This window comes from Aquila chrysaetos, chromosome 5 (genome assembly GCF_900496995.4).
Source record: "Aquila chrysaetos chrysaetos chromosome 5, bAquChr1.4, whole genome shotgun sequence".
Taxonomy (NCBI): domain Eukaryota; kingdom Metazoa; phylum Chordata; class Aves; order Accipitriformes; family Accipitridae; genus Aquila; species Aquila chrysaetos.
Genome location: NC_044008.1, coordinates 41,113,523 through 41,134,937, shown reverse-complemented (window position 1 = coordinate 41,134,937; position 21,415 = coordinate 41,113,523). Strand labels below are relative to the sequence as shown.

Here is a 21,415-nt window from a genome sequence, read left to right as displayed (position 1 = left end):
TCTCTTCTGGCTAGTGACTCCCTTTCTCAGCCAGACTTGGCCAATGTTTCACATACGCCATTTCTGAGTAAGCATTGGCTGGTTCACTTTCCTGCTCATTGATGGTATGAGGCTGGGCTCTGAAAGCACCATATCTCCCACAGCAATGTCTCCCTCTGCAAAACAGGATTAAGTGGTGTTATCCAGGTTTGGAGTGCCAAGGTAGAGCTCAGCATAGTCATCCCGGGCCAAGTGAGGCAATTGGGCTCATGGGGTTTGGCAAAACCGTGGATAGGAACAGTACTGAAAAATCCAGTGTTGTTCTGCAATTAGTTAGTGCTGCTATGTTTGGCATAAATTCAGAGTTGGTTGGGATTTAATGTATCTGTATTTGTAATGAAGAGGAGATACATATATTCATCACAGTCACTTACTTTTTTCTGCACAGTTCTTGGCATGGTCATCCCTCACACACAGGCCTGCTGAGCTCTCTGTCATTAGTACTGTTCTTTAGCGGACAAAGTAGCATTTTGATCTTCTTTGCAAGACACATAGCTGCAGTTAGCCTCTTCGCGTCTGTAGTGTCTGTCAAAATCTAACCTTGATGTTGCTGTTGGCAGAAAACATCCCTACCAGTTATGGGTTTATGTGAATTCAATTTCAATCATTAGCTGGCTGATTGATTTTTTTTTTTTTTTTTTCCTAATTGCATCTTCTCAAAACTGGCTTAAAAATTAGGAAAGATGCCATTGGATTTTTTTAATGGGAATTCACCATTGGTTCATTCTGTGCTCTTTATTCCTCTTTTCTAGCTACTGATGCTACTTACAGCAGTTTTGCTTCATAGAGGAGGATCACAGAGATATTTTTCTCCCTTATCCTATGACTTTCTGGGATTTTATAATAAGACAACAGCCAGAGGGGGAGAATAAGAGCCGCTGCTCTTCAGATTGATGAAATATCAGTATCTTTAGGCATCAAGAGGGGGCAGTGCCTCTTCTGTTAGAAAATAGTAAGCACTGGCATATCAAAGATGGCAAGAGAAGAGAATCTTCTCCCATTCCAACTGAGGGGGCCCCGCAGTGGATGTTATATAGGCTTGGGTCAGGAGGGTGGGGTGGCTTGGTGATCTAAATCTCACAAGTCTAAAAGCGAAATTTTAGGAGGATGGAAAGGCTGATGAACATTTGAACTTGCTTATGGAAGTTTCACTGAGTCAATATAGTGGTTGGAAAGCAATACCTGCTTTTATAGTATAGAAGTGTAGCTATTTCTAGATCCTCATTATTATTCAGAAGAAATGCATAATGCTTAAGTAAGACAAAAAATGATCCCTTAATTAGATAAAGGACTAAATGTTTATCTAAAATTACAATAACATTCATTATCTTTTTTTTCCCCTAATCTATTTTACTAGACTATTTTGAGGATTGTGGTCCTTGGCATATGGGATTACATTGAAAACAAAATAGAGGTAAGCACTCATACTTTTTGTCCCGTTTTCCAGGCAGACACAGTAAGAATATTAAGAACTGCTTTGGATTGCTTTGTTATAGACCTGATGCAATACAATATCTTTTAACTCGCATGAAAAATGGCACATTTTTCCCATTATATGCATGTATACATAGCTGTATGTTGCAGTCCCTTTTTCTGAGAGAGACTCAGAGGAGTGCAATATTTGGAAATATTTTATTAAGGGAGGGATTGTGGCATTTTTGCACTTTGTGTCTATTTATTTTGTTGTTAGACCTGTGCTAGTCTTAACTGTTGATACTGTTACCCTGAGATATTGAGCAATATGAGTAAAAATTGTCATGTGACTTGTGTAACCCCATTCCTGTAATCAAGTTGAAATTAGAACTGGTTGAAAAATTGAGTGTAGTTTTCTGATAGAAAATACTGGTTTGGCAAACCCCCCAATTTTATTGTGAAAATATTTTTAATTAAATTGAATTATGGTAAACACTGTAATTTGTAGCACAAATTAAAAATTAGGTAGAATGTGCATACTGTTGCAGAGGTAGATAAGGAAATACATGTGTTATAAGTAACACACAATCACAATTGAGCAGAAATCTGGAGATCAGGAAAATGAAAAGCTCTTTTTTGATACTGTCTGATAAACTAATACTGCACAGGAAGCACCAGAAAAAAATCTGGGTTTTCTCGGAGCTTAAGTGAGTCTAGAGGCTTGTAATAAAGTTGTAAACCTTTTAACTTGCTTTGCTAAAAACACTGAAGTGAAACTTAAATTATTGATTCAGAGATTCTTATTATGCAGGCTAAATGCAGCAGTTTCTGATAATTCATTTTGGTAATTTGGAATGGAGTGATATTGTTCACTGCACATCAAATGGTGGCAGTAAGAAGTGTTTCTTTTCAGTACACTGAATTGTTATTCACAATTCTGAATGTGTAGTGCTTATAAAAACTATGTCCTGGCTCCTTATGCAGACCATTAATCAATGATCTTTGGCAGCTGGGAAGGGTCTCAGTAGGAATGAGAACGTGGTATTCTGTTCTACCCTGCTAGGCGAGTGTAGGACAGACACAACACTATTGCCAGTTTGCTCTGAAATGTATTTGCTCACGCATTTCTGTCTAATACTTTGCACAATTGCCTTTTCTGATCTAATCCCAATGCAACCAATGTCATACAAATCATTCTGAATAGTCCCAGTTGTCAAAATCCTTGAAAACCTAGCTGCCCAATAAAGGTGAGAGCAGGGAGTCTTTCTGTCTTGATGCACAGCCGTTCCCACACACGTTGTGTAGTCAGGACGTGGCCAAGAGCCATCAAGTCTCTTTGCTCCATCTTTTTCTACTTGTCTTCTTGATCTCTTCATTTAGACAGCAAGATCTATGGGCAGGGACTGTATCCTTTTTTGGGATGACATTATGCCAAGTAACAGGTAATAAATACCAATGATAATAAAATTCTTTGGCTGTAATAGCATTTAGGCTATCACTTCTGCTTGGGGATTTTGGCCAGTATTTCCAAATACCTTTCTCTCTCACTGCCCTCCCACCACAGTTTATCTCTCCTCACCTCATAAAATGCACTAAGGAATTCTGTTGTGCTACCTAAAAAGGATGCAGCCTTTCTGTGTCTTGGCCACCTCTCATATCCCTTTCAAAAATGTACCATAATTGCATTTCTTTTGGGCAAAGTGGGAGCCCTTCAAGACCCCAAGCGGGAATGGCAGGGTTATGATCTTTAGGAAGGGTTTGAAAAAACTGATTTCTCTCTAGGTGTTTGATGGTGCTGTCATAATCTTGTCCTTGGCACCAATGGTGGCCTCAACAGTGGCTAATGGCCCCAGCAGCCCATGGGATGCTATCAGCCTTATTATCACACTACGAATATGGAGAGTGAAGAGGATCATTGATGGTGAGTGGTGATTTAGTTTGTGACTCCAAGAATTACCTGGCAGGCTGGGAAAAAAAGAGATTTTAAAAATAAGAAAAGATTGCTTGCCACCACTGTTTCTATCATTCTCCTTCTTACATTTTAGAAGTACTGAACAGAAGAGAGTTATGACTCCCACGGAGGAGAGTAGGTCTCAAGTTCATGACTGTATCTCCTGTTCCCTAGGAGCCTTTATAATTGATTGGTTTGTTTTTCTTTAGGCACCTTCACAACCCCTATCCTGTAAAGTAAATGCCCTGACCTGCTTCCTGTCTCTTGCCATCAGATGTCATTCCTGATTCTGCAAAATAATTGCTTCCGATCTGCTTTTCTGATATCTACTACACCCTCCCCATTTCCATACAGCTAGCTCTGTCTTGGGGCTTTCTTTTCCAAGTTCTTGTCTGTGATACAATTTTTATGTCAGATTCCAGCAGCATTTTCTTACCATGGGGGTTCCATGCTGAAGGTGCTCTCCGCAACGCTGGTGTGCTGTACAGCATAATAATGAAGCGTGTATTGGTATTGTTTTGCACAGACCTTTGTGGGGAAGCACCAGGGGATGTAAGAAAGTCCCACGCGAGTCAAGGTTGCAGAGGGCAGAACTGGTAGCTGTGCCTGGAAGCAAGGACTTTAGTGTAGGCGGTTCAGGTTACAGGGAAAAGAGGTGGAAAAGGAATAAATGAAGGGTCGCTTTGCTCATGTGTGAAAGATCAGAGTCAAGTTGTTATTTTGGGTTTAGATGCCCAGGAAACTCTGTTTTCAGAGTTGAAGAAAGGTCGTAGCCCTCTGACTGAAGTGTACGAGAAAAGTTCAGGATCTTGTGTAGCTTCAGAAGACATCAAGAATTGCAGTATGTGTTGAACAGCTTTGCTGATCAGTCTGAGTTTGCCATAGTTATGACAGGAGCAAAATTTCCAGAGGCATTCAGAAGACCTATTGAAAACTGGGCTGTAGCTTGAAAAGCAATAGAAGATAAATGCCTTTTTGTTTTTTAAAATATCCTTCTTAGTCTGCTACTTCCATTAAGGACTTAATCCCTAGACTTTGTGGTAAGAAATAAATGCTTAGGGCTCTGGAATAGTTTTTTTCCTAAGGGAACCATGTTGTTCAGGTTTAGAGGGGATGGGCCTAACTCTAAGCAGAAAATCCTCCTACCCAGCGGTTCAGCAAATCCATGGTAAACACTGGAAGAGATCTGTATTAGTGCAGCAGAAGCTGGAAGAGCACGCAGGATGCATTTCAGATCAGCCAGGGAAATGGAGACCTGACCAAACAAGATCTAGACCCTGCTGATGACTTGCATTTCACATGTTAGAAATTATTCCCCAGAAGAAATACTCTAGTGCTATTTCTATAAGAAATACTCTAGTTCTCTAGATGCAAGTGAAAGGGGTGACATTCTTTGGCCTGTAAACGTCTGTAAAGGTTTTCCCTCTGATAAAAAAACAAATCATAGCTGAGTTACTTTAAGTGCTTGTTTGTGTTTTGCAGCCTATGTCCTTCCAGTGAAAGTGGAGATGGAGATGATGATTCAGCAATATGAGAAAGCAAAGGTTATTCAAGATGAGCAGCTGGAAAGACTAACCCAGATCTGCCAAGAACAAGGGGTAAAGTTCAGTTATGTTTTTATTTACGCATAGCTTGTCACGGCAAATCAAACAGTTCATGTACTTTGTTGCAAGCTAACATTTGCAAAGTATCACTAGGACTTCTGTTGTAAGGTGACAGGTCGCAGCGTTAAGGAAGTATTAGGTTGCAGCCAGGATATGGTCAGCATGCTGTTTGTCAAACAGCAGTTTTCTCCCTCTGCTGCTGTGGTTATGTTTTTTAAGGTGAGGAAAACAAATGTGAGGAATAGAAAATGAATGCTTCCAGTATGTAATTTATTGAACGAGTACAGATAGCTTGACGTTATACTAAGAACATGCAGAAGTCATTGCTGTTGTTGGAGACTGCAGCTATATTAAAGCTGTATTCCTAGGAAAAGTATGTGTAGTTGAAAGCTAATGAACCTCCCTGCTTTAAATGCAGAACGCAGCTTCCCTGTAGGTCAGTCAGAGACTCTTTTGGCAGACTCAAAATGTTGCAATAGAAGCTTCTAGTTCCTGGAAGCAGTCAAGACTTAAGATTCTTCCCAGGCCCCCAAACGTTCAGTGATTCAGTCTTAAGGTAAGGGGAGGTGAAACGTAAAATACCTCAAATGAATATATTTAGATGAAAAAGGTGTAAAACCACTGTTTGGGCAACGAGCCAGGAGTTTTTGCAGTTTCTCTCATGCAAATGAGTTCTTGAATAACCTGCGTTAAATTAAAAACCAGGGATGTATGTTGAAGCCCAGGCTAAGCGAGGTATTCAGGTGACCGTCAAGCCACAACAGAATGATCCCCCAAGTGACTGACTTCTTGTTTCAGTTGTAAGGGTAACTATGAGGTATCCAAATAAATCCTGGAGATTTCTAGCTTCAGCTCCCACTCCCCACTTACGGTAGTTGCTTTCCAAATACAAAATGAGGAGACCTGTAAGTCAGAATGGCTCAATCAGTCAAAAAGTTGAAGGGCCTGAGCAGACAGGAGAGGCAACTTGTCCTAGAACAGACCAACTGCCCAAAAGGTGCATAATCTGAAGCAGGGATTTAGGTGCCCATCTTTTACCAAGGAACCTAAAATACTTCTGAAACCATCAGTATTTAGGGCCCCAAATGGCTTTTTAGATTTAGTTCCAGGTGTCCTGGATGTCAGCCTAGGATTCTGCAATGAACTCTTGGTGGCGTTAGGTTGCCTTGTCTGTGTGATTAATTTGGAAGACGTGTTGACAGTGTGTGTCATTTCATAACACTGTTTTTGAGAGTCTCTCACATTAACCATAACAAATTTCTAAACATTAGGCTTGACTTTTGCCAAAAATTAGTTACTTCCAACTCTGCAAGTATCTTCAGTGGCAAAACTGCAGTCCTCTTCATGACAACTTTGCACAATGGTATTAAGTGATTCGTGGTTGTGAAATGAACAGGAAAATGGTATATACCCCATTTTACGTGGGAGATACTACCCTTTGACCAAAGACACTAGGCAAATGAGCAATTTCTTGAGTCCCGTTGCGGTATTTTGTCTGTCAGACCATACTATTAGGCTAAAGGTCTTGACAATCCTAAATTTGAAAACATTCGTTTTTAGGAAATGTATTATGCAGCCAGATAACACTCTCAATCTCTAAACAATTTTTGGTGGTCTTTGAGTAAAGGTGGGCTTGTTATCCCAAGTGAGATTCAGGAGCAGCTTTTGCAACTCTCCATTCTGATCCACGTACTCCTTCTCTGCATGGCTGGTTTGCAAAATGTCTGAGTGTAGTAGCCCTAATCTGAGGTCTGATTGTTACAGCATAGCTGTATGTCAAGTACAAAGAAATACTGCATTGGTAGATGAGTAAATCTGTGAAAACAGAGCAGGTTGTCTCCTAGCTTTCAAGTGTCATCAGCTATGGAAAAATATGGACTATAGAAAAATGACAGCATACTAATCCCTCTTACTTTACTGTCCTGACTTCCTGCCAAACAAATGTCTCAGCTGTATAATATGAGGTAAATGTACTGATTTGCTACAGTTAGCAACACAAGACATTGACACAAGTACTGCATCCTTACTTTGTAAATTATTAGCTTCATAATTCAGTCAAGAACAAGTTGTCAGCATTATAATATTCACATTAACATTGTGTACAGTATCTGGTGGGAAAAATGTCCCCTAATGGTGTTTAATGTCTAAAATTCTGCCAGGTTTTTGCTTTTTCATTTGATCATCTTTCCTGACCTTTTTAAAAGATTGCTCGTTCATGGAGTTGAAGCGTGCATGTCTGTGTTTTTTGAGTGAAGGTTTGCCTACAGTAGTCTGGTTGTTCTCAAATCTGGAGCTCTGGCAGGGAGGGATTCCTACTTGCCTTGTCTGTGTGGTGCCACCTCTGGCACGGGCAGAGGGGGTAGCTGCGAGCTGCCCACAGGGGCTTCAGCTGTTGCCTCAGATACATGCTGGGGCACACCAGTGCCAGCCCAAGTGGGAAGAACGGGCAAGCCACCATGGTTGCCTACATCCCAGCAGTGGATGTAGATACTGAATCATCCTGAGGCTGCATCTTTGTGACCACACTGATGACTTGCATTTATTTAATAATCATAGACAGGACTGAAAACGTTCCTGTTAGAAAGATTTCCCAGGACTTCCTTTTCTGAGATCCCATGTGCAGTTTCTTACTGCTTTGCCACTTGTCGGGCAATTGGGATTGAAATTCTTAAGGTCTGGCATCTTCTGCAGATGAAATAATTTTGGAAGTTTCAGATAAAATACTCATTATTTCTGAAGAGGAATTGGGGAAAAAAAAAAATCAGCCTGTTTTGTTTGGGCTTTAAAACGAAACTAATTGGTGGCCAGTTCTCTGAGAAGTCCCATGCCCTCATGCTTTGAAGCTGGTGCTTAACACCTTACAGGCAAAAACGGAGTTCCTGCTTTAAAAAAGAAAAAAAAAGCAGGAAAGATGCAACCTTCCTTCATCTTACTTTTTGATACTTACTTTTGATCTGTTTCTTTTGCCAGTTGTATATTTTTTTGGCCAGTGATAGGGTATCACAACTATAAAGTACATTTCCATTCCTGAATGACATTGGAGACGTACTTTTGCAAACATGAAAACTCTTTCCAGATGTTGATTTTTGGCTAGCCATACATCTGAAAACCAGAATATATTCTATAAATTATAGTTGCATGGACCACCGCTTTGTTCTCTGTAGTACCCCACTGAAACTGTTTGAACAGTTTGCTGTTTTATTTATTCTCCATTGGCCAAGAAAGAAGTCATTAAAAGGGAGCGGAGCATGAGGGCAGTCAAGACAGAAAATACTGAAAGGGCTAACATGGCTGTACAGGACTTCACAAAACATGAGAAACATTAACGATCACTGTAACGGGACTTTCTAAAAATGGGTAAAGGTAAAAGGTAAAAAAGTCTCACTGCAATTACTACCAAAAATACGAACAGAGTATACTGCTGGTGGTATTGTTTTATCAGAATAACTTAAATTGCAAAATGAAGTTCCAAAGTTTCATTAACAATGCAAATTCCAGTCAGGGAAGATTGCTTTTTTCCTCTGGAATCACCTGTAAAGGAATTTCCGTTTCTGATGATAGATCCACTTACATGATCTTTTCTGCTTAACTTTCATAAGAGTCATTCAGCTGAGTACAGTCCAGCCAAGACTATGTATACAGCCTTATCACAAGAGCTCCTTTTCTGTCAGCTCCTATGGAATTCGGTTTTCCATCATTCTCAAAGCTGCAACAACTATGGAAGCTATAACTTCTTTTTTATCTTGGAATATAATTTGTACAACAGCTGCTAGTTTAATGACAGGGCTATTTAGCTGGTAAAATTACCTATCGGAGAAATAACTTATGTTATCCTTTTGCAATAATTTTAATTTATTTCTAACTACCACTCATTTTCTTGGTGAATGGAAGGCAGCCAAGGTCATCCCATGTTTCATTCTGCCCGTAAATCATTAGTTTGCAACTGTCTCCTGATTTTTATTGTTACCAACAATGGCTAAACTAATGGAAATAAACATTGGATTGTATCCCAGTAGCAAATGAGTTTTAGGGCAGGGCATTCTGTACAGACAGCACTAATAGAATTGAGCAAAGTTATTGCTCCTGCATTAGGCACGAGTAAGCCTCTGGCTAAAATGTTCATTGATCTCTTTGAAACTATGTCAATCATACTCTGTTGCTAGACCATTGAAGGGAAGTACTATACGATTCACTGCTAAGTCCGTTTTTGAGTCTTACGTGCATGTTGTAAATACCAGATAGGATGGGTGGCACATTTTATAAAACCAGGCATATAAACTGAGATGTCATCTAGAGCTCTGGGTAGGTCTCTGTCATTTTACCTGCTTATAAATAATCATGTAATGCATTCTTTGAGTGAGGAAGTGCACAGGCGTGCCCCATAGTTCTTTCTGGTTTGTTTCCTGCCAAAATATTGCTAAGTTTGTGCTACAAGAGGACATGTAACAAATTTTGAAAACACTAACTAAGTTTAAATTTACTATCAATGAACTTTTTCTTCATGCCTGACAATCTAGTTACTCATTCTTATATGAGATGGTCTGTATCTCCCTTTTTCTTGGAAATAAGTGTATTTTCACATTAGCCACGTGTATTACACCTTTGTTGCTGTCTTAAACTCCCTCATGGGAGGGTGTAGCCAAGCTCTTCTCAGAGGTGCACAGTGACAGTACACAAGCTTGGAATGTGCAAAATTCCTATTAAGTATAAGAACAAACATTTTCACTAGGAGAATGGTCAGGCACTGGAGCAGATTGCCAGGGAGGCTGTGATATATTCAACCCTGGAGATATTCAAAACTTGACAGGACAGCCTTTTAGCAACCTGAGCTAAATGGACTTGCTTTAAGCAGTGTGTTGGACTAGATGACCCTCACAGGTCCATTTCAGCCTAGATTGTGCTGTGATTCTGTGAAGTTTTCAAATACATTTTTTCCATTGCAAAGTATGTTAGGAACTTATTGATAAAGGAACCCACTAGAAGCTACCAAAGTATATGTAATTAAAGCTAATGAATATTGTAGGCGTCCTCGAAAATAATGTCAGTAGCAGCCTCAAATGGACCAGTGCGCAGTTAGTAATTATGTCGAGTCAGGCGATGGTTTACCTTAGTCTCCTTGATCACAACAAGTTTCTTCCACACAACAGCATTATTTGCCCACTGGCTCTCTGTGGGATTTACGAGGTTCTTAACATAGGGCTGATACCTGTGAGTAAGCCTTAATTTAACAAATCAAAGCACGTGTATAAGTTTATATGCACTTTTTTTTTGCTTTGTTGTTTTCCGCTCATGCTACGCATCCTTCCTTACAGGCTGAAGGAAGGATAGTCTACCTGAAAATATGGAGCACGGTTTTCTCAGAACAGCTTTCCTGCAGTACCCTGTATTAGAGAGGCTCAGGTCTACATTCAGATAGCTACATCAGCTCCTACTGCAAATAGAAATTTCATGTGTTTAACTTGGCCCAGAATTTTTACTTTAAAAGACTGTTATATTTTATACCTTTTAATGATTTATTTAACCTGCCCCGGACTGCATGACATGCAGTCAGAGCAATCTCATTAGCTCTTTTACACATTAGAACTGCCCGAGGTCAGTGTTCAATATGATGTTCAATAGATATAAGCACCTACAACATAATTTGCTCATGCAGTCTCTCATTGAATTATGCCTGTAAGGAACACCCACTTCTCTTAGACTTAACCTTTATTTTTAGTGGGTTGCTTTTAGTGGCAAAAACTGTATTCCAGCTTCTACAGTATCTTGGGATAATTTTGAAGTAATAATTGGAAACAATTAATATTGAGCTGATGTCCTGAGTAGATGCATGCCTTTTGTGAGCAAAAATCTTTGTTTGTGGTTTAACTTCTCCTAGATATTTTATTGAATGTCCTTTCATTTTCTTAAATCAATCCTTATGATAAATGGTGATTTTTCCATTCCACCCAGTCCCTTTTTGAACATGCTAGAGACTTAGAGAGTTTGGGTTTGCATTTGGAAGCGGTATATTGTGTAGGGTTTTGGCTCTGTCTTATGCTCTGTGTCTCTAACAGTATTACGGTTCTGCATGTCTGCGGAACACGTATGGATCACTTTGCATCAGGAACAGTGAATGTGGGGGGTGAGACAAACACCATTATTATGATGAATACCCTCTTCTCTGTCAATAAAAAAAATGACAGTTACACATACAATGGTATTTAATTCTAGCTTTCCACTGTTTCAATGACTACATAGGCTTCAGGGCAAACATGAATGGGACCTCGAAGCTGACCATCTGAGGTAATGGAAAAGTGGAAGGGAAAGCCTGTGTTAACCAGCTGCAGCTGCGTGGTTTTGTAGGCAACATCTGCTTTTCCTGTTATCTTTCTGAACATCTCTGTGTGCTATTATTCACCTTGCAAATGATGTTGAAGTCCAGAGCACTGTGCTGCTTTACTGTGCCTAGGAATTCAATCCTCACATCTGCTCTTGACAGTCTCATGTTCAGTTCTGGATTTTAGACCACCTGAACTAGCTCAGTGTTAAGAGCTGAATATAAGACAAGCATGTGGCTTGTGTTTGCAGCTAGCAATAAAAGAGCGTTCAAATATCACTTAAAAAGTTGCAAGTCCTGCATATGCTTCTCATCCTCAGGCAGTGGATGAGGGAAGCGTTGCATGAGCCAAGACATCAGGTCTAGGTTTCAGTTTCTGCTAGAATGTGGCATTTGTGCGATTTTCATAAGCAGGTGCTTCCTCTGCTGCTGTAGGCACAAGCGTGTATTTCTGTCGTTCAAACGTAAGATGGCAGCAAAGCCCCTTCTGTTTTTGACATTACCAGAGGTACTAGCTGTTCACCTGAATAACCGTGGTAGTAATTTTCTCTGTGGATTCCAGTTTCTCATGCTGTCCGTGTGGTTGGGATTCAACCAAGATAGTGATTTTCCCCATATAAATAGGAAATAAAGGATTGCTTGGACAAAGTGTAGCTGTCCAGCATGGTGATCCCAGCAATGGTTCCAGACTGCTACTTGGTCCAGCATACCAGGCTGAGTAGTTCGTAGCTTCTTGGCAGAGCCATATTAAACAATAAAGTTTATGAACTCATCTATTAAAAACTGGATGGTAACTGGGCATGGAAATTTTAGAGATTGATAATAATCTGTGGATATCTGGAAACTCTTGCTTTGTCGATTGACTCACGTAAGCGGGCATCAGAAAGTCTGGTCTCTTCCCCCATTTTTGCTGTAGGTTCACTGTAGCAGGAAAGATCACCTAATGTGCTTCCTTTTTCACATCTGTAAAATGCAGTGATTCTCTTCAAACTTTTGATTGTTACAAGGTTCAGCCTATCTTTGTAAATGCTTAAGCTCATTAAATTGGGTGTGATGCAGAAATACAATTGTTGAGCTGACTCTTAGGTAGATTTATCTATTTGTGTTATAAAATACCTGCTGATTTTTTTTCTCTTCCATGAAAAAAGAAATCATATCCTACCTCAAGGCCAGAATTAAGCATTTTAGTGGCAATATTTCTTTTTCTGACACACAGGAATGTTTTTGAAGGATGAAATGTGAAATGGAGAAAAACAGTAATGATGCCTAATTTACTGCCTTTTAGTTTGAGCTAGGCAAGTAGATATGGTTAGGCAATAATTTTTTTTAAAAATCTCCAGATTTATTTTTTGCCTATCACGTTTGAGTGCATTTCTTCCTTTAAACTAAGGGAGTGTCTGAAAGGGTATCTTTCTCCCTTTAAAGGTGAAATATAAGATATTTTGGGATTTCCCCCCCCCCCAAGTCAAGGATAAAACCTGAAATTCTCTCTGTTGCAAAATTGAACTCCAGACAGTCCTTTCACAGCTGAATGACTTTCATAGTGGCACCTCTGGTATGGCATGGGTACCTTAAGCCTCAGGAAGCTTAGGGCTGGGTGGGAAAAGAGTTAGCACTACTGTTTGCTACTTCTTCCTAGCTGATAGGTCAACACAAAAACCACCATCTGGGATCTGCCACGGAGGTATCATTGAAGGAATCAAGGAGCAGGGCTGTATTTTGACATTTGCTGATACTACCTGACTCCTCTGACTGCCGCTGCCAGAGGACTTTTGGTTAAGAGCAGTGAGTGTTTCATGCAGCCAGCTGTCTGCAGCTGCCAAACCTCTGTCCACTGATTTCAAGACAGAAAAAGCTGTGTGCTTTGTTAGATCCCTATATTAGGTGGTTTGAATGCAATCTGGAAAACTTAAATTGCTCTTTCGCTCTCTAGATTTGAGTCTTGCAGAGGGCCTTCGAGTTATTGTAGTTCCTTCCCTTATGCTTTGGAAAGCAGATAGTCTCCCAGTGTGGCAAACTGGAATCCCTTTTTCTTTCCTCTTTTTTCCTTTCTAACATCTGTGGAAACTGTCTTGTTTCCCTGCCAGATTCTTACACAGCTTGGAGGAATGGCTGGTGCTCTGCAGCATGCCTGGGATTTGCACCGTGTCTGATGTGGACTGCAGTGGAACCAACTAGGTCCACTGATGGATTCCAAAATCTGACAGCAAAGTAGATTTGAGTCAGCATCTGAGAGTCGAGAGCCAGAACCAGATTAATTTAGCCTACATGCTGTTACACACCAGTTTTCAAGCATCGAGGTGCTAATTTCATCTCTTGTAAATGTGGAGTGACAGGTGCAGTGTGGCTCACCATAGCATCGTGCTCTCTGATGGCTTTTCAGGCCTTGAACTATGGGAGGCCCAGCAAAGCTAAATTTTAAATGCCTTAGCCTATTACTCGCCTAATTTGCTTTTCCCTCTCAGGCTTTCTATAATTAGCCATGACTTGGTCACTGCTGTACTACTGATCTTAAAAAGAGTTTAAAAAAGAGAAATTCTGCCATGCAGCCCCATGGCTGTGCTGGATGGCAGAGGGGAAGGACAGTGGGATTTTGTAGTGCTTATATGAGGGTTTAAGGGGTCTCTGCAGCCTTTGCAGAAAAAATATTTTCTTTCTTGCATTGTGGAAGACCTGTGGCTGTCAAACACAAGAGAAAGATGCCGTGTCCATCAATCACAATGTACCTGATAGCTTCTGTCTTTTTGTTAGGTGTCCGCTTTATAACACCAGTCATGAGGCAAATCCCTTCCTGATTGCAGTACGTCATTAACTGCCATGGCTCATATATTTGAGGGGAGTGGCCAGAAAAGCGGTAAAGCACACTGTTGAGTACAGAAGATTTCAGGCTGGAAGAGGACTGTGGTGTCCTTCCCCCTTGCCCAGTCAGTGGGGGAGGACCATTCTGGGTACTGCTTAGAGAACCTCCCTTTGCAGAAATTCTCATTACAAAGTCTAGCAGGTTAGGGATGTTTGTCATGAACCTAAATCCCTAAATGCCTGTTAAGAGTGGTCTTCTATAAAGATTTCGTTTGATTTGGCAGTTAGGTCTGTTAAAAATTGTCCAAAATCATATCTTTAGGATGTAGACGTACAAAATAGACCAGCATGAGGCAGTCATTATTTTTAGATTATGTGAACAATGGTGCAACACGGGCTCTGGGAAAGCATCAGCAGCTTGGACTCACATCCTAGCTCAACCGTATTGTGTATTTGCTGTCACCAGTCTGTAGTGGTTTAGTGATAAAATGAGTAATAGGTCCCCAACTGTAGAATATAGACTTCTCGCCACGCTTATATGACATCAGTATGTGGTGTTGTTTTTTCCTCTAGTTTGAAATCAGGCAGCTGAGGGCCCACCTTGCTCAGCAGGATTTGGACCTGGCTGCAGAGAGAGAAGCTGCGCTGCAGGTCCCACATGTACTGAACAAACAGAGCAGCAACAGGTACAAGGTGGTAGCAACTGAAGATTCGGATGATGAAGCCACCGAGAACATCACTGAGTTGCGACCTCCACGAGGTGAGTGCTGCCTGTGTGCTGCTACCCGCTGGCACAGCTGATACCTTGCATGGAGTTACTGAACCCACTAAATACTTTCAGTCTACCGGTGAATTGATTACTTGCTCTGGAGACTGCATTTTCCCATTTTTGCAAAGAGGCTGTGTCTGCTTTGAAGTGGCAGGAGCTGTTGCATTTGCGAACAGATTCTGAACAGAGCCAATAAAATGACTTAGGAAGAAAATGACTATGATGTACCTTCCCAGTGTCGTCATGATTACATCCATCAAACACTAAAGAAGCAGCAGCCAAATCAGAATTGGCAAAAGCGTAAGCACTCAGAGGTAAAAGCAGGGAAATTGAGAAGAACATTGAAAACCAGTTTCTGTCTTTGGCCACTTGCATTTCTGTGGTATAGAGGGGACCCAGGCATCAGCTGTGAAGCTTGCCTTGCCTGGAGGCTATGGTCTTACCAGGTTGCTTAAAACTGCCAATGCTGGACAGACCAGCTGTGCTTGGACAGGGCAGCTCTGGTGCCAGAAAAGGAGTGATGCACTCTGTAGGCAGCTCCTGCTCGGATGTGCAAGTGCCGCGTGACTATGGTGAAGAGGTGAACGGTGAAGTCCGTTGTCTGTGAGCTGTCTGTTGGGCAGGTGTGTGGTTCGGGGGAATAACAACAGTTACATTTACTTGGATCCATTTTTATCACACGAATGCTAGACCAGAAGTATTTTTGGAGAAGACATAGCTCTTTCTCCTGTGATCACCCAACCCTTACAATGGGGTGCAGGATGTGTCCTGATCTCAGTAACATTTAATGTAATATTCCAGAGGAGACAACACTTTCAACCTTAGTGATATGTTAGTCTACCTTGGACATCTTAGTTTGATTATTTTAGTAGATGAGCAGTATGTGAATATATCTGAATTAGAGGTTTGCATGGTATCCTTATTTTGGCCAAACACCTTAGAATTCAAGGCACAGAAGTACTTTAATCAAAAGGTTTAAGAGAAAAAGCTCACCAGACATTTTCAAATGATAATCCTTTCCATTCTCTACACAGTAATGAAAGCGTGTAGAAATTGTTCTTGCTTTTTCCTCTTTATAATATCTAAGCGCTAACCACAGTTCAGCCATTAATTATTCCTGATTTGAAATTGTATTTAAAAGCAGACAGTTGAGCAGACTGCCCCCTAAAATGCATTCCCCCCTTTTTTGTAGTATTTCAGAGGTTTCCCCAGTGGATATGTTATAATTTATGCATGTGTTCCTTGAGGGTTACATTTGGAACTGGAGAGTGTTGCGCACATTATAAGGAGGCTTGCTGAAATTTTAGTGCTGTGGAGATTCATCTAAAAATTTTTCTGTCCAAGGCATTCATTCCAACATCCAGGTTAACACAGTTACTCATCGTTTGTGTCTCCCTGTAAAATGCTGGCCATGCATGCAACAAAGTAGACACACAGTCTTCAGGTTGATTTCTACATTCAGCTAGGTTACATGATTAGAGAGATTCATGCTTTTCACTGAAAAAAGGTGCTCAGCAAATAAGAAAACATGTTATTTTACATATTGGGTAAGGTGCAGTTATGTTATATTTAAACATTCATGCTGAGTATAAAGAATTAATTTCTGATTCCCAGAAGTCATCTAAAAATACCAGAGGAAATATTTTTTGTGCATTGTATCATATATTACATACAAAGCCTTTGTAAATGCATTGAGTGCTTGTCTTCAGAAGCTAAATTTGGGTGACTATTTTAACAATTGTCCTTCCTGTTGAATGAGGCAGGAGTTGGACAGAAAAAAATTTCCTGTGATCTTATAGCAAGGGACACCCATCCGTGGTAGTCTACCGACAAGGGGCCCAATTAAGATTGCATGAGAAACCACAAGCCCAGCAATAACGTTCAGTGCTTTAGTTGACAATCCAGGGAACAGTCAGTTGAGGCAGAGGATTTTGCATTTGATTTCCTGCATTATTTTGCTAAGGAAAGTAGTAGTAAGCTACGAAGGCTTTGAATCCTGTACTAGCAATGCTGGCTTAGGGATTGCTTCTGTGTGTCCTATACAGGACTTCAAAACCTCAACTAACAGCTTGAGAAGGCAGTTACCCCTCGGGAAGAAAGATCATGAGCCAGCCTTGCCTGGTTCTTCTCTCTCCCCGCTTCAACTGGGTCTTTCTTCAGCTCTCCCAGTACCAACTTGCACTCGCAGTAATATGCTGGCTGTTGCTGCAGCAGCTTTCACCATTATCATTTTGGCATGCCGCCAGCATTTTCATCATCTACACCATGGCCATTCTGACCAATATATATACCAGCAAAACCTGAATGTGGTATGTCGGAAGGAAGAAGAGCACGTCTTCATCTGAAGGTGCCTCCGTTTGCACAGTGTGGAAGGGGTATATCTAGTTGGTGTAGGATCTCCCATCTCCCCACCTGCTCAGGCACGTGAAAGTCTCCTGAGACATGGCGCTGCAGAGCATGGACGATTGAGGTGTTTCCTGGAGGTCATTTCTGTATCCTCCTGCTTCTCACATGCTGCGGTTACGCTGGCTGTGCTATCTTGACGGCTTTCCACACCACTTGTTCTGCCTGGAACTGTAAGCCACCACTGTTTTAACTCCTGACTTTAGGGTCAAGGGTTATGTTTTGCAAGTTACCCTCTGTGTCAGACCACATTAAGAATTGCTTTGCATCCATTTTCTCTAGGCTGTGTCTTTCGTCCTTAAAGACTCCAGAGTGATGACTGCAGTTAATTGTTCTGTGTGCCACATGACTTTTGTGAGCTTTGAAAAATATCTGCAGTTGCCTCTTACACTGACTAGATGGAGGAGAAATAAGGGACCAGGTTGCTAATACTGTTAAAAGAAAAGCTACAGTTCAAAGCCACAATTCAGCTGTTAGGCAAAACAGGCTCTGATGTGCTGTTCTCTTATGCTCTGGCAGAATATTAGCCCTACATGTAACACCTGAGGGTAAGGTATGGCATGGAATGCATGTATTTGTGCCAAACTTAACTTTGTCAGCCTTCAAAAAATCACCATCTTCAGAAAGCCCTGAGTTCTGCCAAACCAGCAAGCTTGAGTTGGCTAGGGAACATACTGCATGAGAAAATGAGATATTCCGTCTCAAGCTAATCTTATTTCCCCAGTCTATATTGAACAATGGAAACATTCAGTGCAGCATGCTTTACCACAAAGGGGTTATGGAATAAGAAAGCATTGAGACTTCTTACTCATTTCCCTACCTGGGAGTTTTATGGGACAGTGCATAAGTTAAAGCTCCTCAGGGACAGCTGTAGCTTGTACTCTGGTATTTACACTGGATTTTGTGCAACCACTTACTACAGCGTTCGGTAAAGTAAGTCAGGTATCCCCAGCATCACATGGTACACACAGCACCTCAGGGAATTTGTGTAGAGACACACATTGTGGCCTGCACCAGGAGAGTACTGGAGGAGCTAGGCGACTGGTAGCTTTCAGTACGTGCTTTCACCCAGCTTTTCTTTCTGCAGTTCTCTTTGTATCTGAAGTGCCTTAATTGCTGGTATAAGACTGGGAGAGGCAAGAGCTCTAGTCAGATGGTCAGTGGGCTCTGAAAGTGTCCCATAACTCCCAGCTAATGTTTCATGCCTCTTCTTGAAGGACCACTTCTTGAGGCTGTACAGCTGTAAGCTGTTTGTGGCCTGGTCAGTCCTGTGCTAATACTCTGAATTAATGAGCTGATTGCTGCCTCACACCTATCTCCCCAGAGCAGTTCACCAAGAGATCTCCTAATATAGTAGGAATAACTCTGTGGAAAATATATGGATATATGGTATTTTTTAATTAATTTGGCTAAGAAGCAGGAAATTTTTCACCTTTAACTTGCTTTGAATGGAGGTTTTATTTGTCTTGCCAAAAAGTTGATCTCCAGAACGGACAAACGTGAAGGCTAAAACGCAGGCTTCAGCATGCAAGTCAAAGGGTAACATTATCGACACAGGAAAGATGATGGGACTCGAGAGAAGGGCATGACTCTAGGAGGTATAAACCCACGGCAAAACTGTGATATTTGCTGCACTGTGAGCACTTTACTTAGCTTCTCTGCCTCAGTTTGTAGAGAGCTTAGGGTGAAAGCCGTTGCATATGAATGCACAGCAGCATTACTAATGATTTTCAGGACCATTGTGGTCAGCCTTTCTCTAAGAGCAAGGGAAACGTCCTAAGTGCTGTCATCTCCTTTCTTCCCAGAGATTGTTACCATTTGACATAATGGCTAATATTATCCTATCTGTTCATCTCTAAATTATAGAGGAAGTCTTTTCTCTTGCTGAGTTCTTACCTTGTACAGTATGTAACTGGTCATGGCCAGAATAACATCTAATGTTTTCTGCTCCTGCACAAATCATTTTTAGTGTTTGGTACACAAAGTTCCAGGCTACAGGGAATGCCAGGTTCACAGTGCCCCATATAGCCATTAATACTTCCTTCCAAAATTTATTATTCTTTAATCTCTCTCATAATATATGAATTAGAGTCCCTAGTGGAAATTCCTCATTTTCCTGCATATATCATTTCAGTTTTTGAAATTTTACAGTACTGCCATAGTTTAAGATTAATATGCCACCCTTCTATTCCTTTGAGCAAGAACCAGATCCTAGCTCTGTTACTTTGCATCGTGGAAAGCTTATTTTTAGTTATTCTGAGTCAAATTTCCATTTTTATAGGGTTAGTAGTAAGTCTCTTGCTTTGGGGGACTGCTGCAATTTATGATCATGCTTGGAGAAAAGTAAAGCTTGCTCTCCCCGTAGGTACCCACCATTTTGTAAGTGAATAAAGTAGGATATTGGTAGGGGAACGTGAAAAATTCTGGAGCTTTGGAGGGTTTCCCTTATGATTATTCATAAGCTGTCTGAGAAGCCGAAGCAGGGTACTGGAAAGGATTTTGTCAGTTGTTCCTTGCAAGGCAGTCAGAGCTGGTTGAACACTTTTAAACTCTAAGCCAGTTCCTTTGGTGATCATCTGTTAGTGCTCTAAGAGAGCCCTGTTACTGCAGAACAATAGATAAAAAATAGCTTATGGTTATTTTCAAATGTTGAAATGTATCTACTTTGAAACCTACTCCTGGAAATGGTTATATCTGAAGTGCACTCTACTTCCTGGTTAAACTCCATGTATCTGTGGAGGAGTGAGGATTTGGCTTCTCTGAAGGTGCCTCTTTCAGGCTTTGCGGTTCTCTGTGCACTGATCATCCAGGCGGGAATCAAAGGAATTAAACCTTAAGCAACACTTACATAAATGTGTGTGTAGTTAGTGAAGTTAGGCTCTTGAATTTCATATTCACCAAATGGGTGGGGTAGAAACTTTTCACTTCCAGAAGTGGTGAGCGTATGGTCATGCGTGTGAGGTTGAAGTTGTCTCCCATCATTAATGTGAGGAGGTGTGAAGACACTGCTGACAAGTGAAGGAACACAGAACTGGAACGTTTTCCACTGTCCAAGCATGCAGCCCCTTTCATAATAATCCCTTTCATAAACAGATCGTGTTCCATGTGACAGCAGTCATGTATTTTGCCCTCTGCCGCCATTATAACGCTGTTCCAGCATCTCACTTTTCTAAATTATTAGAAATCTTTTCCTAATTCCCAGTCTACATTTATTCATTGCCAGTTTATAACAATTTGTTCTTGAATCCTTTTGCTTAAATTATTCTTCTCTTTCCCTGATGTTTACCCAGCAAATTATTGTTTTGTTGGTAGCCATATTCTTTCTCAACCTTTGTTTTTCTAGACGCAACGAATGTGGCTTCAGGCTGACTGTAACAAACCAACTCAGATGTGGATCTGCTGATCCATATTCATAGAGAACAAGGTTGGAAAGACCATTGAGAGCTCCCTCAGGCCATCCTCTACCCAAAGCCACCAGCCATGCTGACACACAGATGTCTTGCATCTCAGCCACGCTCAACTTGGCATACAGTGCTTTTGCAGCGTGATCTGCTAAAGCGAGGCCCAAAGCCACCCAATTTGTTGTCAGTTAAGGATTTTGGTTTTCTGTCCTGATTTTTCTGGCCCAGCAGTATCTGCTGATAATGGAGCCTGTTCCATATCCCAGGATTTCCTTCTGCACAATGACTTCCATCTCAGGTTCATTTCTTATTTAGAACCGGGCTGAATCTGTTGCTCTGTTTTCTGTGCAAGGTAACTTTCACAGTTCCTCTCAAGGTGGGTTATCCATGTGCTCAGGCATCCATCCAACCTCTGCAGGGATTGGATATCTGTGTGAATGGAACAGTCGTGTGAGTACTGCAGCTTGCACTAACGTGGCCATCTGCCTTCATACAAAAAGCAGGGAAAGTCTCCTGGAAAGTGCCAGCTGGCTGTTCATGTTTCCCGTTGGTACAAACTTTCCATGTTGCTCGAGGAAAAGGGAGAGAGACCTTCTAAGGCCGGCAAAGCAAAAGGGAAAAAACTCTGCTCAGGTCGTCAAGACCAGAAAGGTGAACTAGACAGTACAGCACAGGCTAGGGAGCGTGCATATGCCTTAATAAATGAATATACAAGTGAGC

At 41.1% G+C, this 21,415-nt stretch overlaps 1 protein-coding gene across 4 annotated transcripts in view; it reads left to right on the top strand.

The window, feature by feature from the left end:
- TMEM266 (transmembrane protein 266) overlaps positions 1–21,415 on the top strand; it is a 91,125-nt gene that overhangs the window by 57,233 nt on the left and 12,477 nt on the right. For all 4 annotated transcript variants that reach the window (XM_030013425.2, XM_030013427.2, XM_030013426.2 and 1 more), the window contains 4 exons: positions 1,397–1,453; positions 3,235–3,373; positions 4,886–5,001; positions 14,696–14,882. In XM_030013425.2, coding sequence (XP_029869285.1) covers positions 1,397–1,453; positions 3,235–3,373; positions 4,886–5,001; positions 14,696–14,882 — 499 coding nt within the window. The remainder of the gene's footprint in view (positions 1–1,396; positions 1,454–3,234; positions 3,374–4,885; positions 5,002–14,695; positions 14,883–21,415) is intronic.